At 46.4% G+C, this 17,654-nt stretch overlaps 1 protein-coding gene across 1 annotated transcript in view; it reads left to right on the forward strand.

Moving 5' to 3' along the window:
- AMBRA1 (autophagy and beclin 1 regulator 1) overlaps nucleotides 1-17,654 on the forward strand; it is a 1,783,669-nt gene that overhangs the window by 91,509 nt on the left and 1,674,506 nt on the right. Inside the window, exon 2 of the mRNA XM_069623220.1 lies at nucleotides 947-1,179. Within this exon, the coding sequence (XP_069479321.1) occupies nucleotides 1,045-1,179 (135 nt within the window). The 5' untranslated portion in view covers nucleotides 947-1,044. The remainder of the gene's footprint in view (nucleotides 1-946; nucleotides 1,180-17,654) is intronic.

Genomic DNA, 17,654 nt, shown 5'->3' on the forward strand with positions numbered 1-17,654 from the left:
CAAGAAATAGGTGCTTTTAGAATTGTTTTCATTTAACCTAGAAAGCTGTTTGTTGTTTTTCACAGTTTATATAATTTTTCTGCTATTCAGGCTGACTGATAATTACATTAAATTGCATTGTATATTCTCTCAAGTGTCATTTATGTATGCGACAATTCAGAACGGTCATCTTAAATAAGGGCGACTTAAGTTAGTTCACTATAATTTCCTTGAGTTTGGGCTTTGTCATGCTAGAGCACAGTAGGCCAAGCACATCTATGAAAAGCGCCAGCAGCGTGCATGATTAGCGTTCGTTATGAACGCGGACCGATGATCAAGAGCCATCATTCACAGTCCCATTTCCGGGGTCGAGATGCATAGCTCTTGTTCTCTCCTACATATCAATAGGAAATCACGACAAGTTCTTTTACACTTCAAGCAACATGTTTTATTTTCATTCATCTGTTCCTTACCGTTATTTGTAAATCTATCTACTATGGGTATGGTGATATCACCACACAAGCAATTGGGAATTGTTCCTAAAGCCAGAGCTAATGTGGGTGTGATGAGACCCTGCACTAAGGCCTCCTCCCAAACCAGCATCTGCCCCGGATCCAAAATTCTGGTTCCTAAAACCTTTATCCCATGTCATTGGGATCTCAATGATCTTGAGTAAGCTAATATGCCTGGTAACTGGGTGGCAGAGTGTCAGTTAACAGACCAAAAAGGCCTGATAAAGTTTCCTTGCCCTTTATTCCATTTACAGGCTTTATACCATCCAGACATTGACATTATTTTGTCTAGTAATAGGAGATGCCTGATAATAGAATGTATTAATTTTAAAGCCAAGCTGCAGTTTCCAAGGCATGTCCTCCATTTTGTTGCGGCGATTGCTATAGAGGACAAAGCAGGAGCAACGTTTTGCTACAACTCTTCTAACTCCTGGCTTTTGGTAATCTTTTGTCAGGTGTCCATGTAGATGTCCTTCAGAGGCCTGGATGTGATCAATAGACGGTCTGCAGCTCTCTTCTTGCTGGTGCCCGGGATTGAGGTGGCAGGGGAGCCATGAAGATTATTCGTGAGAAGAATGCTGTCCGGATCCTTTCTGGGAGAGAGCGGGGCATACAGGCTCTTGGAGCTCAGAGACTGCTGCAAGCACTGGTGGAGGATAAAACGCGGTGGATGAAATGGGAGGGAAAGGTAAGTCTGTCCAAGAAGTGCTATTGGAGCACCATATCCATTTGAAGATGAAACCAGCAGTATTTTTTTTGTTTTCAGTGTTTGTTTTGTCAATTTCAGTGGTGTTTTTCCAGTGTTTTCGTAAAATTGAAAAATCTGTTTATCAGTGTTTATACATTTTTGCAGAAAATAATGGGGCACAACAGTTTTTTTCTACTTTAGATGAACATGCATTTCAAAGTAAATATTAGCATGGGATATGCAATGTTCTCAATGGATAGGCTATCTGAATGGTATACACGCATTTCGCCGACGGGAAAGTCATTGCGGGACTTTTCATCGCCAAAACCCTGGTTTTCTTTTTTATTTATTTTAGTGGGGAGGGATTTTGTGCAGGTTGGGGTAAGATTATTTAAGTAGGGGGGGACTGGGGGGAGGAACCCCCCCGGGGGGGAAGAAAAAAAAAACAAACAGGGTTTTAGGCAAAAAATAGGTGGCGATGAAAAGTCCCACGATGACTTTTCCATCGGTGAAATCACGTAGAACCATCTGAACAGTCTCTCGAAAAGGGTGGCCAACACACTTCTGCTGAGAAAGCTGGCAACAGATCTGTCAGACTGAGCCGCTGGAAAGAATCTAAGGATTTTTGTGTATAAAATGATGCCCTTAATATGCAGGGCAGTTACTATTATGTGTGAGGTCCTGTGTGAGAAAGGGCTGTAGGCGTCCCTAATTTGCAGATGTAATGACCTATGTATGAAATCGGAGAACATTATTTTACAGAAGTGACATGAGGCTTTGATACTTAATCGTATCATGGAAAGCAACTTTACACAAAATCGTCATGGGTAAACCAAAAAGCAAACAAAATGTATGATGTGCAGTATATATGCTATATTGATTTATACCACGTGCTACTGACAGTTTTATGGTCTCTAGGCACTCTGAATGGTCACTGTTATTTATTGAACAATGGAATGAGCGGGGCATTTTATTTCTATAGTGTAATGATTACAGAATTGGTTCGAAGGACATCTACTTTCAAATGGATTGTGTCCTCCCACATATGGACTTCGGCTCGACTGCTGACGTCATAATCAGTAAAAATAGCGCACGTAGCACCTGTTGGTTTAATGTCAATTTTTTTTATCTAACCCTTCGAAGAATTACGGCATGCTTCAGTTCTTCACTGAACTTGGTGACTAATTTTCAGAAACAAAATGTCTTCTCAGTCAACTCCAACGCCTAAAACGGGCTTCAAAAAGTGTCAAGACTGCGGATCGAAGATGTCAATCATCAACCCCCACGGCATATGCCTGTGGTGTCTCGGTACCGCTCACCGTACCTCTGACTGTAACGCCTGTCAGGCGATGACCGAAAAGGCTGAGAGGGAGCGTAAAGGTGAATTGGCAGTGGGGACGTTGCCTTCAAATGTCTCCTTCGAAGGATTGTAAAAGAAAATTCGGATGAGTCGAGAGATTCTCCTCCACGGAAAAGGTCTAAAAGATCTCTAATGAGAAGTCGATTGCACCATTCTTCGTGCTCTTCTTCTAAGAGTGCCAAGAAACGGCATTGCAGGTCACCTTCAACCTCCAGTGATTCCTCGGCCGAGGTAATCAAATGTACAACTCAGTCAGATTCTGCACCATATTAGGATGCATTTTGTGAAGAAATGCTTAAAATCTTTAAGAATGTGGCCCGACCCCCTCGAATGACAAGCAGAAAGTCCATGCCCTGTTGATCGGCATAAAGACGGCAAAGGGAAATCGAAGACAAAACCTTTCACATCTTCGAGTCCGGGCCATAAACCGGAACTACATCGAGAGAAATCGTTGAGGGCTTCAACAAATCAGAAATCCAGTCCATCGAGGGTTCCTTCAAAAAAACATAAAAAGTCGACAACTCTTGACGGTCTCGCCAACTCCATCGGCATTGGAGCCTCCGACGCCAGTGTCGAAGTAGACTCCGACAAAATCAACTCCAACTTCAGTCGTTGACGATTTCTTCGAAGTTGTCAAAGCCAATAGTTATGCAAGAAAAGGTTTTCAAGCCCTTGCGGAAAAAAGATGTTTGAAGTCCAACTTCAATCGATGAAGACAATGAGCCTTCAGACGATAATACACCACCATTTGGTTTACAATTTGGCACCCCAAATGTGCCAGAGGAGTTAATTTTGAAGAGTCTAGATTAAAAGACTTGTATGATAACCTACAATCAGTTGGTGGTATTGATACCTTGCCAGAACTGGAATTTGGTAAACCAGATACTACTGACAACTCTGACTCCTCATATAGACAACTAATGAGCAAGGTGGTTGCATTTTAGGCTGGAGCAGGCCTACACATTCTTTTGAGCAGGATGACCTAAGATATTTTGGATCAGGGTCCCCAAAGAGATCCAATTTTGCCTTTTCACATTGCCCTACAAAAAGGGGTCCCATCTAATTGGGAAGCACCAGAGACTGCAAGTGCAGTAAATACAATGTTTGCTAAACAATATAGGCCATCCAACAGTGACCCAGTGAATTTAACTGTGCACTTAACACCAGAGAATTTGGTGGTTCAGCCTGATCTACCTTTACTTTGGGCCTCCTTTCAGGAGCCCGGCCCACAAGTGATGGTTACCACTGACTCCTCCCTTCTGGGGTGGGGCGCGACGCTGGATCATTTCCAGGTATTTGATCCGTGGACACTCCAAGACAGGTAGTTTCATATCAATTATCTGGAACTCATGGTTGTTTTTCTGATGTTAAAAGCTTTTCAACAGTCCATCACAAACAAGGTGGTCCGTATTTGCACGGACAACTCTGTGGCAATGTTTTATATCAACTAGTAGGGGGGGCACCAAATCACCTCTCCTTGTAGATCTTGCCATTCAGATTTGGCAATGGGCCATCCAGCACGACATTTGGCTCCTGGCTGTACACATTCCGGGTAACATCAATGTAACTGCAGACTCACTCAGCCGCCATTCAGCCAGTTATGAGTAGGAACTGAACATGGATGTTCTCTCCACCATTTTCACCAATTGGGCACTCCAGAAGTGAAATTTTTGCGACTTTTACAAACGGGAACTTCCTCTCTATGCATCCAGGAACGTTGTCAGAGTCTCCTCCGTAGGGGACGCTCTCGAGATTCCTTGGCACAACATAAAGGCGTATGCTTTCCTGCCACTTCCTCTGGTTCATTGGTCACTATGCAAGTTTAGGAATACATCGAACTGCACTTTCCTGTTCATAGCTCCTTGGTGGCCAGCCAGATTCTGGTTCTCAGAACTTGAGCATCTGCCGATTCTTCCTCCGATCAGATTGCTGTTGATTCCCGACCTGCTTCACCAGTGTGAACAGCAGAAGTGGCACCCCTTCCCACAATCGTTCAGCTTGGCGGCCTGGTGCCTGAATTCAAATCGTTAGCACAGTTTGACTTGTCCGAGGAAAATATGCGCGTTATCCAAGTGGCCAGAAAACCTTTCACAAGGTCTCAATATAGGAGCAGGTGGCTCTGTTTTTGCCACTGGTGTGTAGCTAAACAGCTCGACCCCAGGCACGCTACAGTTGACACTGTTGTTTTGGTCATATCTCACCTCGCAGCTTCGGGCATTCATGTCTTGGCTTGCAGGACTTAATGGTCTACTATTGCGGTCTATCTGTCCAAGCGGCTGCTGTTGCCTTCCAAAAGTATGTTCCCATTTTAACCATCGCCAAAGCAGCTACATGCGCTTACCCATCAGCTTTTTGTAAGCATTACTGCTTGGACCGGAGCTCCAGCACGGATGCCCAGTTTGATCAGGCTGTCCTTAAGAATTTATTCCAGTAAGGGGGTTTTCCGTCCACCCAAACTGTGGTGCATGCTTGGGAATCTCCCACAATTATGGAAGAAAGGGGACGGGATGTAAGAGTATAATAAAGTTACTCACTGTAGTGACTACCTTACTCCTAGTCCATAGTCTCCTTTCCTCCATATGCCCGCCCACTGTCCCCTCTAAATAATATCCTCTGTTACTGCTTAAATGGTCTCAGACCTGGCGATAGAAAAGGACTGAAGGGCGATACGTGGGCAGAGCTCAGGAGGGGGCAGGGTTACGGCCACGTTCGGTACCCCGCGTAAAAATAGGACAAACAGTTTCAATTTTGTATGCTTTTTACAAAAGTGCTCTGGTCCTGTCCCGAAGGACGGAATGTTAGAAGTATGGAGGAAAGGGGGCTGTGGACTAGGAATAAGGTAGTCACTACGGTGAGTAACTTTATTAATGATATGCAGAGAGGCAATGCAGCAGTGGTTCTGGGTAATTCGAGAAGGAATCTCCCTGTCGGCAGTTCACCTAGCCGGAGAGGAGAACACGGCAGCGATGCTCTGAGCAGATATCTGTGAGGTATTTTCGCGATTCAGCGGACGTTTTCAGTCACTCGCGCATGGAGCGTTCATAGTAGTTGCTTGAGGAGAGTCTCTCCAGGTGAGAGGGACCGCCGGGGGAGCACTCGCTTGGCGCTAGGATGTTCCAGCCGCGATTCAGGGGGCACGTTCCGAACAGTCTGTGCATCGTGGTACTGTCCTTGTGGGGAAGCGTTTGCGCGGTCGCCACACAGCACGAGGTTGAGGCCGTGGAACGCCGTGCAGCAGGCCACCTATGCGTGTCCGCAATGACTGGATTTGCTAAGTCATTTAGTTGTGTGTAAGCAATGGGCGTTGGGGAGGCCTCGTCTGCAGGGCACTTCCAGCGGCTTAGTTAGTAGCCCAGTTCGCCAAGCGCAACACGCAGATGGGACATTGCCTGGGGATCAGATGTCCGTAGTGGGCAGGACGCGGTGTAAGCTCCTTTTCCCAGGGGGGGGGTGCCCAGAGGGCGCCACCAAGCCCAGCAATCCACCTGGAGGGGCCGATCGCCGTCCAAGAGAGGTGTGCGGTTGATGTTATGGACGGGGGGGGGGGGAGAGCTCTCCCTGAGGAGCCCTGCAAGAAGCGGGCTACCGCAGTCCCTGCAGGCCACACGGGACTCGGGGCTCCGCGAGAACGCCTTGACGTTGGGCCGATGGGTGTGTACGCCCGGCCAGGCTCCTATCTGTACTCCGGAGGGATCACCCGTCCAGGAGGATCTTGTGTGCGCCACTCGTCGGGCCGCCATGGGGACGGAGACAACCGTGTCTCTGCCAGCGCTGAGGGTGCGCACGGCAGCCTGCCTCAGCGCGGCACGGCTCCTCTGCAGCTTCGCTGGTTCGTGCTGGATGATTGTGGGCGGCGATGAGATGAGCGCCGCGAGGGCTCCCCCTCCTCTGCTTGCGGCTCGATCCGCCAAGCGGGGCCCCGACTCGATCCGCCAAGCGGGGCCCCGGCTCACATGCACAGGTAGTGCCTGAGGAATTCAGCTGTAACTTCGTCAATATAGTGAGCCTGGAGACGAGCGTGGTATGAAAAAGTTCAGTTTGAATCCAGGAGTCAGCTCAGCGTGAGGTGCAGCGATATTAGGCACTACAGGAGGATGGATGAAGCAGGATTAATCGGAGCCACACAGTGCTCTCTAAGAAGCCGCCATCCCGTTCGACTCTCTAGCGCCCTCCTGCGGATGCTCTGAGCAGGCAGAGCACAGTCTCCCACGAGTGTGAACAAGCGAAAAAAGTCCTTCAAGAGATTTTTACACTTTGGAGAACCCTGCAAGTGGATGTGTTTGCAACCAGGAGCTCTAGGGGACGCGTTCGTAGTGGACTGGGAGTTTCCATTGCTGTATGAGTTTCCTCCAGTACCTGTCATTCCTCACGTGATCAGGAGCGTGAGAAAGTTCGGGAAAGCCATGATCCTAATTGCTCCGGATTGGGCCAGGAGGACGTGGTACACGGACCTTCTGGACATGTCCATATGCCCTCTAATGCGTCTTCCACAACGAGAGGACCTTCTCACACGAGACGAGGGTCGGGTTCTCCATCCAGAGTTGAAGACACTCAAACTTCACGCATGGTTTCTGAGAGGTTGAGATGCAAGGATTGGGACCTCCCGGATGACTTAATGCAGATCTTGCTTTCGGCCAGAAGGCCAGCAGAAAAATCTTTGTACCGATGCCGTTGGAAGAAGTTCAGCAGTTGGTGCAGGGATAAGAATGTGGATCCTTTTTCTTTGTGATGCACACCTATGGTGGTTTCTTTTTTGTTACGTCTGTGGCTCCAGACTGGAACAATTAAAGGTTACCTGGTGGCGCTGTCTATTTTCAAGCGCTCTTCAGAGGTTGATTCATATTTTCAAATCCACTGATTGTTCAATTCCTAAAGGGTCTTACTACTAGTTTCTTTCCATGTCACTATATGGGATCTTAACCTGGTGTTAACATTTCTAACATGCATCCCTTTTTGAGCCAATACATTCATTTCCGTTAAGACTGTTAACTTTGAAAACTGCTTTACTAATAGCATGAACGTCGGCCCGCAGGTTAAGCGAGTTGCAGGCACTTTCCTGTAAACCTCCACGTACTGTTTTCTATAAAGACACGGTTGTTCTCAGGGTAAAACCTACTTTTCTACCTAAGGTAGTCTCACACGTTCATTTGTCGCAAAAGATCATTTTACAAACTTTCTACCCACCTCATCCTCCTGCAAAGGAGGAGGTAAAATGACATAGGCTGGACTCAAAAAGGGCTCTCAGCTTTTATGTATCAAAGGCTAAAATTCATCAAAATGACCAATTATTCATTGGCCATACAGGCTCTAAATTGGGTTTAGCTGTGACAAAACAGATCCTATCCAGATGGATCATCCTGGCTATTGGGGAATGTTACAAGTTAGCGGGCAAAGACCCGCCGGAAGCCTTGAGATTCCACAAGGGCCATGTCAACCTCTGCTGCTCTTCAGAGAGGTGTTCCAGTTAGACATTTGTGCAGCAGCCACTTTTTCGTCTGTTCACACTTTTGTGAAACATTACTGCCTGGATTCCTCTTCTAGTCGAGGAAAATTTGGAAAAGCGGTCCTTCATTCAGTCTTTGATAACAGTTAAGACAAAATATAATTGATACTCCCACCACCAAATTATTACTGCTTTGGGAGGAGTGTATCATAAGATGAGGAATACGTGGGAGGACACAATCCTTTCGAAGTACAAGTTACTTACCCCTGATAACGTTCTTTCAATTGGATGGTCCTCCCACGTATTCCTCATTGCCCCTCTCAGCCTACCTCGCCGTAGAATTTGCGTGTCTTTACACTTTATGCTTTCTTGGTACCTATGGTACACCTGGTAATTCCTCTACAGGAGTGGACAAACGGAACTGAAGCCCACGGGTGCTGTATACACTATTTGTACTGATGATGATGTCGACAGTCTAATGGAGTCCCTTGAGGGACATTGACTCAACGAGATGACACAGCGCCCCCTGTCGAAAAAGAATTCCGAAGTAGTTGAAGCTGGAAGGATAATTATCATAAGCAGATGAGGAATATGTGTGAGGAACATCCAATCGAAATAACGTTTACTTGTTCTTTCCGGGATACGGTACAGTCAAATAAAATGATTTGTTAAGATCACGCACTTAAGTTAAGTGGTGATGCAGAGATTTGAGCCCACTCTGAAGCACAGCATTTTGACCACATATATCTTCCAGGCTCTAGTTGATAACAAAAGCAGCAATTTAAATGGTGTCTCTGCTCCCCCCCACCTTAACATGCAAAACCCCTGTAGCTTAGAAGCATTGTAGTGGCCCCCGAGGAGTGAAGGAGCAGTTGTTGCATTTGTGATGCTGCGTGGCCCCAGGTAGTGTGAGGGTGCTCGGCCGACAACATAGACTGGCGTTGCGGCCCCTTTGTAGGGAGGCACAAGGAAGATGGAGTGGCTTGGGGCAGTCCTGTGAAGAGGGCGCGTTGCAATGGTGAACCCGATGAGGGAGTCGGGCTGGCTATGAGAGGTCCTGAAGTGAACGTGGAAGCAGGGTGTCTGCTGTTACAGAGCAGGAGTGGCTCCTTGGGCAAAAAGTGGATTACTGTCTCTGTACATGCTTTACCCTGCAGGTGGCAAGCAGTATCTTGCAATGGGAACAGACTATCGCCCAATAATGTAGAAGCTCAGCCTATGTAAGTACCAAAGCCCCATTTATTAAGGCGGTTGTCAGCAGGGCTGGTCCGGGGTGTCGTACCACCTCAGATGAAGGCTTCAATCGGGGGCCACTAAAAGCTATTAAATGATCCAGGGTGACCAGATATTTAAGGCAGCCCCTACTGGCACAGTCTTTTGAATCATCGGAACAGTTCATACAAAGGCTGCCTTCTCTATACGAGGTGAGTGTTATGGTTGGCTAGCTTGGACACTAGATGCAACGTTGTACCCTTGGGGATAATCCCAACCTAGTTGTTGAACAGGTGGAAGGAATAAAGTGAGCCGCGCCACACCTACGGAGCGAAAAGTCTTGGCCCCACCACCAAGGAAGGTGCTACCCTCCGTACTCCGGAAAATGGGCCTGGGAACCTACTTTCTCAAGCTGGTCTCACTTCTATATAACAAGCCGCGGACCATCATTACCCTTGGGTCATCGAAATCAGAACCGATAGAGCTGAAAAGGGGGACCAGGCAGGGATGCCCCCTGTCGGCCCTACTATTTGCCCTTGCTATGGAACCACTAGCTGCAAACCTCCGGAGCAAGCACATCGATTAGGGCATCTTGTTGGGACCACACAGACTAATACTCTCTCTCTCTAAGCTGACGATGTAGCCCTACTACTTAGAGACCCGGCAGAGAACTTGAACGCAGTCATGGGAGAAGTGATACAATTCGGCACTTTCAGGGCTGAAAATAAATACCAGCAAATCAATAATATTCCCACTAACGGAGAACACCCCAGAAATTGAAAATGACTTCCATTTCCGATGGGAAACAACCAACGTATGTTTTCTGGGAATTATGCTGTCCAGACACCACAACAATCTCTTCCGTGACAATTGCGGGAAAACCATGGCAACCCTTACAGAGAAAGTAACCCGTTTGAAGAGTCTACCTCTCACACTCTGGGGCTGTGCCTCTATTGTCAAAATGGCAGTACTCCCCAAACTACTATATCTATTCGTCAATCTTCCTTTATTGTTACCAAAAAGCTTCTTTAGACAACTGCATAGCTTCGTCCTGGAACTTATCTGGACAGGCAAACCGGCAAGGGTGGCATACTCCAGCCTCATCCAACCCATAGCAAGAAGAGAACTAGCGCTCCCCGACCTGAGCGCTTCTACTGGGCAGCTCAAACACATTTCCTGAGCCATTGGTTTGCGACACAATCAATACGGCCACACGTCCAGGTGGAGAGAGCTTTGGCCACTCCTAACCTCCTAAGGGCAGTAATTCTGGGAATCTTGACTGTCCCGCCCAAAACTATGAATGTTGTACTAACGACATACGAAATCTGGAGGAAGATCGCACATAAGATCGTGACCCACAGGTACTCCCCTCTTCTTCCAGCGAAATTCATCCCCGGGCTGCCACTTACGACGGAGCAGATCTATCTCCAAATAGTGGACAAGTTACGAATCACCACGATTGATGACTGGTTTGTTGAAGATACCTTCATGTCACTCAGACAGGTCAAGGACCGTAGCGCTGTCACGTAACTGGATATCTTTGTATACTTTAGGACTCGCCATGCCTTCAAATCTTTGTTCTCCACCTTCCCAGCAAAACCACCTACGTGGCGACTGCTACACGAGGTGATCCTAGCGCAGGGAGAAGGCAAACTGGTTTCACGCATCTACAAGGAACTACTGGCAGTGAGCCCCCAGCCAAAAGTCCCTAAAATGAGGTGGGAGAGATCACTGGCTGGCCCTATATGCGACGAAGAATGGTCGTATGTACAGAAACAAACCCAGAAAGTAGCCTTAAATTCGAGTTTCAAACTCATACACTTTCATTTTCTGCATCAGACATACCTCACCCCCAGCAAGTTGCACCGTCAACACGCAAATATTTCCTCGGCATGCCATAGATGCAGATCGACCCTTGAAAACTTCCTGCATATAGCCTGGGAGTGCCCGCTGGTCAGCAGTTTCTGGGGGGAGATTCTGTCCACCTTGTCCGCATTAGCGGGAGAACAGATCCCAAGATGTCCAGAGGTGGCGTTATTGGGATGTACGCGTGAAATTCAACCAGCAGTAAGAAGACTGGTCGGCCTGCTGCTGGTGCTGGCTACGAGGCAGGTGGCTATGACCTGGGGGAAGGGCCCGCCTCAAAGAGATTGTGGTTGCAGGATGTGACGTATTGTCATGACATTGAATCTAACTTATTAGAACAATACCCCTGCATACTAGGCCACCAGATATCTGGAGCCCTTATGTCAACTACTTGCTGTCCCAACCGGGTTAAAGTCGAGACACAGACAGGACAATAGCCGGTCGGCCCAGTGCATTTCTGCTTGTGGAACAGTGAAAGTAATAATTGACTTGAATGGGTCTTTGTTTTGATCTGAGGAGCGGGTTAGGGAGGTCCAAAAGTGGGCGGGGGAGGGAATAAGGGGTGCTGGGGGGAGGGAATTCTTTGTAGTTGCACGTTACTATGTTTTGTTGAAAATGACAAAATAAAAGTGTAAAAAAAAAATCTAAAAAAAAAGCAAGACGAGGGTTACAAGTTTCTGGTCGTGTCTTTTGTGTAACAGCAGATCTGTGCCCAGGAAAGGGAGATGTGACGCTTTGACGTCTTCGAGTAAGAGGGCCACAGCACAAGGGCATCCTTCATGGCTAAGGGAAGGGGTAAGGAGAGCCCAGCTGGCCCGAAGCAACAACGGCAGGGGTAGGACAGTGCGCTGATTTGAGTAGGTGATGGCAGCAGGAAAGATCCCAAGTACACAAGCATTCACAGACTCTTGAAGCAGGAAAAGGGGACCCGTCACTGGCTCCCATGGTCGTAAATAATGAGGATCTTGTGCAGTGCGTGACAGTTTCCAGTGAAAATCATGGACTCGTTCCAAGAGCAACTTGCATCCGTAAAGACGGAACAAAAGCACTCCATGTAGGAGTTAGGAGCGAGCTAGCAAAACTGGGGGGGGGGGGTAAGGGGAGAACACTAACGAAAGGGCACTGCAGGACCTCACGGAGGACTCAAGGAAGACGGATGAGGTCTTGGAACACTTGTCATGGTTATCGCATAATCTTGATCTGCAGTGCGAGGACCTTGAAAACCCATCTCGGCGTGCCAATAGCTGCATTAAAAATGTTGCGGAGGATGTCTTGGATTTGGATGTGAAGACTATAGTGCGACATTTCTTTGCAGACCTGTTTTTATAGAGGTCCCCCCCCTCCCCCCAGACGAGGTGCACCTGGACAGAATTCATAGGATGGGCCTGCAATGGAAGGAACTGGGTGCTTGTCCGAGGGATGTGTTGGCGACCCTTATATCATATGGGCAGAAAGTAGAAATTCTGAAGGCAGCATGGCCGGCCGGCTCACTGAGGGTCAACAGGGTTGCAGTGCAGTTAATCCAAGACCTGGCCCAATCCACCCTAATGAAAAGAAGGATGATGCGCCCTGCTGTGAAGATTGTGATTCAAGAAAAAGTCAGTTATAACATTTCCATTTGGGGTGTTTTTCACATGAAAGGAGAAGCAGTTGTGATCCCAACAACTTTTGAGTGATTTCTCAAAATATGCCATTTTATTAAAATACAAGTTTCATCAAACTCCTCACTGAGGATTTCCCTTGCCTTTCAAAACTAAAGGAAATGCTCACAAAGGATATCTGTCCCTCATACTTAAGCATAACGTACACTAGAAAATATATGGCAATTCACCTTTTAATATCAATAATTGTACTTCCAATGTATTAACAGTCTCGCTTTGTAACCTGGATGAAATCCGCTTCCCCAGGTCTCAAGTTATATCCGGTTCCAACGTTTTACCAAAAAAAACAAGGACATCCGGGTTTGCAACAAAGTTCCAATTCGGTTCTTGGCTCCTTCACTTTGTCAAAAGAAAGTTCTGCTAAACAATGTTCAACCAACAAAGAGATCTCTCTCTTCCTTGTAATATCATCAGTGATGTTCTGAGTCGAGATGCTTTGCCACAACCTAGAAATCTCAAAGAAGAAATACAGTTCCTTGTCAGATTCAAAGGAACACAACTTCTGACAAGGTGTTAAGGGTTCCAATCGGGCGTCACGTACCGCACCAGGACTCTTGCCCTTGGCCTATGAGGTAGCACTCAATTAGAAAACATTTTTTCCTTATTTTCTACGAATTTGAATTGAGCTGGCACCCAACCCTTTTCGCACCCCCCTTTGCAAATACCCCAGGTCACACAAGCCGGTGAGTGGTAATACAATATTTATTTTAAATTCAAAGAAAATCACACAGTTTGAATATTGGGCAGCAATCGCCAGTGGGGTGACAGGTACAATGTAAACTAATGGAATACACTTGGTTGACCTTTTACAAGAACATATCCAAAGTACAAATGAATAGAAGCACTTTTGATTCGGGTAGATGGCACCCGAGTGGATTTCCCCCTGCAATGCTCCCTCAAACCCCAATTAATTTTTTATTATTATACTTTGATTTAATCGCATTAGCAATTTTTACAAGGTGCAGAAATTTGGAAAGATGAAATAGTTAGAGTAAACCAGAGGTGTAAGGCGAAGAAGTAGGTTGAATTCACCGACAAATCTAATTGTAATTATTTAAGTCCCCTAAATCATGTCATGTCGCCTGGCCTCTGTAAATTTGTCACTTGTCGTTGAGTGATAAAAAAAATCTCTTGCAGGATTTTTGCAGTTGTCACCCATGAAGCTTTCTCACCACCAATCAAGCGAGACCACCAAAGCTCTTCTTCGTGAATCCGTGCTGAGGCCAATTGATGGGTCCGGTATGGAGCTCTAATGTTTCCAGTGCCAGGACATGTTAAGAGTAGGTGTCGCAGTGATTTGATCTCAGCAGCATTTTCACAAAATCTGCATTTGTTTGATTTTGAGAGCCCTCTGATAATCAATATTTCATTAGTTGGTAAAAGGTTAAGCCGTGCCCTCATAAAAGTACTCCGTAGCCTTCGATCTGGGTATTTCTTCAGAAATGCCTCGGGTTTGTTTAATTTTCTCGCCTGCATCGGGAGGTGAGATGCGAGTTTGTATTTTGCCGCTTTGTCCAAGGTGAGGATCCAGTTTGTTTCATCCAACTTCCTTTTTATTTTCTTTGGATTTTGTATCCGTTTGTCCAGGGAGCTTTGGATCGCAAGTAGTTTTTCTTTGCAGTCTCAATCCCACTGTATAAGCATTTTGCAGTGGCCATTTCTAAGCTCTGCGTTTATCAATGCAAATATCAGTGGGCTGTTCGGTTCAAAGATCTTCCTGTAGAGCATAATGCTATTCTGGTCCACTATTGCCTGGAGTGAAGACTGGTTAAATTCCCATCTGATCAGGGTCATCTGGGTCGATTTTTGGAAGGTTTAATACAGTTCTCCAAAAAAAGCTTTCCAGTGAGAGCCAGATGGTTTTCGGTAGGCACTTCATGGCCTCTGCTCCATAGGTTATGGTAGGTGCCACTTAGCCGTGTAAATGTTGATGGTAGGTTGGAATGAGAATCTACCGTATTTTTTATCCACCATTAATGCTTCTGAGGTCAAGTTTCTTATTTTTGTTTGGAGAGCACACTGCATGGATCTTTCCGTTTTGGAGCTGCCCAACATGACTCAGAGTTATTTAAACCCGGTTACCTTTTCAATTCCGCAACTTTCAAGTGCCATTTCAGCTTTTCGCTTTTCTAAGGTTTTTCTAAGGTCATGATCTTAGTTTTAGATTTATTGATTTCCAAGTCATTGGAAAGTATGTACTTGGATAGGTTGTCTAACTGTCTTTGTAGCCCAGTGGCAGTTTGGTCAAACAAGATCAGTTTGTCTCCATATAGCAGTCTAGGCACCTTCTTTTGGCCAATAGTGGGAGGGGGGAGGTCATATCGAGGTGGTAGAGTTCTTGCAGTCACCTACGTTTGCCAAGAAGGGTGCAGGGGCAAGCAGACATACCTGTTTTACCCCCCTTGAGGTGGGAATTTCAGCTGAGAGGAGGCCTTGATGGTTTAGGCGTACTTGTGCTCTGGTGTTTGTGTGCAAAGCTGACAACGGCCCCAAGATTTCATTTGGACAATTCCATGCTGATAGTTTTTGCCACAATTCGTCTCTATTGACTTGGTCAAAAGCTTGTGTAAGGTCTAGAAGACTCGAGGCCCCCCCTTCACTGATCTTGGCTTTTAGGATGCTGAGGAGCATAATATTCGCACTGGCTCCCATGATTTTTTTTTTTTTATCCAGACTGAAACGGATAAGCGCATGCCGCCTGGGCTGCCCAGGTTTGGAATTTGGTCAAGATTAAGGACCCATACATTTTGCCAATGACATCAAGTAGAGCAATTGGGCGGAAATTTCGAGGGTCGTCTTTACAGCCCTTTTTAAATATAGGGACTATTCTCAATTAAGTCCAAGATGATGGAAGCGCCTTTAATTCTGCACATCTTTTTAAAACGAGGCTGATGAAGGGTGCCCATTTGTCCGGACTTGACTTTATATCAATGTTACTGATCCCGTCCGGTCCCGGTGCTCTTGATTTTGTTTTCCTTGGAAATTGTGGAGCTGATGGTTTGTGTCATGGAGGTTGGCCCAAGGCCCCTCGCACTCTTTCAATGGCAACAGAGTGTTGGTAAGGGAGATGCAAAGAGGTTGGTGTAAAAATTCACCCAGGTGTGTTCCCGGATGCCGTTTGTCAGTGAATCTGTTGTAGGTCTACTTGTAGATCTAATTAGGGACCAAAAATCTCGGGAATTACAGTTGCTGATGGACTTAAGCATATCCTCTGAATCTCGTTGGTATAGAGTCATTTGGTAGCACTTTAGCCAAGATTTGTAGGTCTTTGAAGTTTCTGAGGCTGCTTCTCTGGTGGTTTTGGTGTTGCAGCGTGTGGCTAGTCTTCTAACCTTACGTACTTCAGTTCTTTTAGCGGCCAAGAGGGGATGAAACAAGTGGATTGGTTTCCTCCGCTGTTGCCCCTTTTTGTCATTTTTTGGGGGATTCAGTCTATAGTTTGCTAAGAGCATGGTGTAATTGACTTGTTTGAGGTGCTGGTTTTCACTGCTCGTGTTGTTAGTCCCCTTATAGGTTTTTGTTAGTTCTCTGATGTTTTTAGCAGTTCGTTTTAAACTGTTTCCCTTGATGTTGGGCTCCAGGTCAACCGGAAGGTAGAGATTTGTTGAATGCACTGAGGACCATTTTATAGTAAGCAAGTTGTGGTCACTTGCTGTAGATTTTATGACGTTGGCGTCAATGAAGGCTGGAATTAGCGATTGGGATATAAAGATATAGTCCATGATTGCAGTTGAGTTTCCCCTCTCCCAGGTGTGAAGGTTGTCAGTCTCACGTGTGATGATAGCTGTGTCCAGGATGTTTCTTGAATCCATTAATTTAAGCCATATTTTACCTCATTTGTGTGTGGGGTGCACGAAAGGCACTGTTGTATTTCTTGCGGCTGGTGGTCTGCATGTGGCGTTTAAGTATCCACAAACAAGCAGGTGTACGTCTTGGTGTTCCAAGAAGGTGCGGTTGATTTGATTAGCTATCATCGCCTAAAAGACTTCAGTTTCAATCACTTGAGGGTTCCAATAGATGTTCATAATCATAACTGGAGTTAAGAGTGGAACGTCTGTGGTTTTTTCAAGGTGAGACCATAGGAGCAGGACTGCCAGGATTGATGAGTTGGCGGTCACTGCTCTTTCTGGAGTCCACTCCCTGAACGCACTGCCATCAATAGGCCGGAGGAAGGTCGACCTTTCTCTCCTTTCCCAGCCGGAGAGAAGGCCAGGTCGAAATCATCCAGGCTTGGCTTGTTGACCAACCAGGTTTCCTGGAGACAAAGTATGTAGAAAGACCCCAGGTCGATCTCACCAGGGACAGTCATGTGTGAAAAGCCCTGCGTGTTCCAAGAGCCCAGCGTACGTGTCGAGGAGGTCGAGGTTTGGTGTTGATTGAAGATGGGTTGCTACTTTGTGAGACGAGCTGATAGGGCCTTGGGGATCCATGCCTATAGTTGATATTCTGAGGCTGATTAGATAGTTTCCTTGACAGATGTTCTCCAAACTGTCACGTCCGGGGTCGTTGTACTTTTTATTGCTGACAATGGGCCACTTGGACGTCTGTCCGAATCAAGTTCGGTGGCAGGAGATAGGAGGCTATTGCGCCAGGTGTTTGGTTTTGGATTTGTTGTTGATCGTGAACGTCGACTTTGCAGGTCAGTTTTCGGAGGACGCATTGATGATTTAGCACTTTTCTTCTTTGGGGAGCCACTTAAGTCGGAAGGGTGACCTGGACCCCGGTGGAGAAAGATTTCTGTTTGTTGGGTCGAACAGTTTACTTTCCTTTTGATATTTACCAGCTCCAGGCATGATGGAGGATCGTTTGATCTTTTTATCTCAGTCAGCACAAAGCCTTATCTTCAGTGATTATCTGAGGCATCCCTTAGCATTTCTTCCACGTTATGGGAGGCTGTATAAAGGTGGGAGATTGCTTTTTTCCCTTTGTGGCT

Source organism: Ambystoma mexicanum, chromosome 11, assembly GCF_040938575.1.
Source record: "Ambystoma mexicanum isolate Mex_15411 chromosome 11, UKY_AmexF1_1, whole genome shotgun sequence".
NCBI lineage: Eukaryota > Metazoa > Chordata > Amphibia > Caudata > Ambystomatidae > Ambystoma > Ambystoma mexicanum.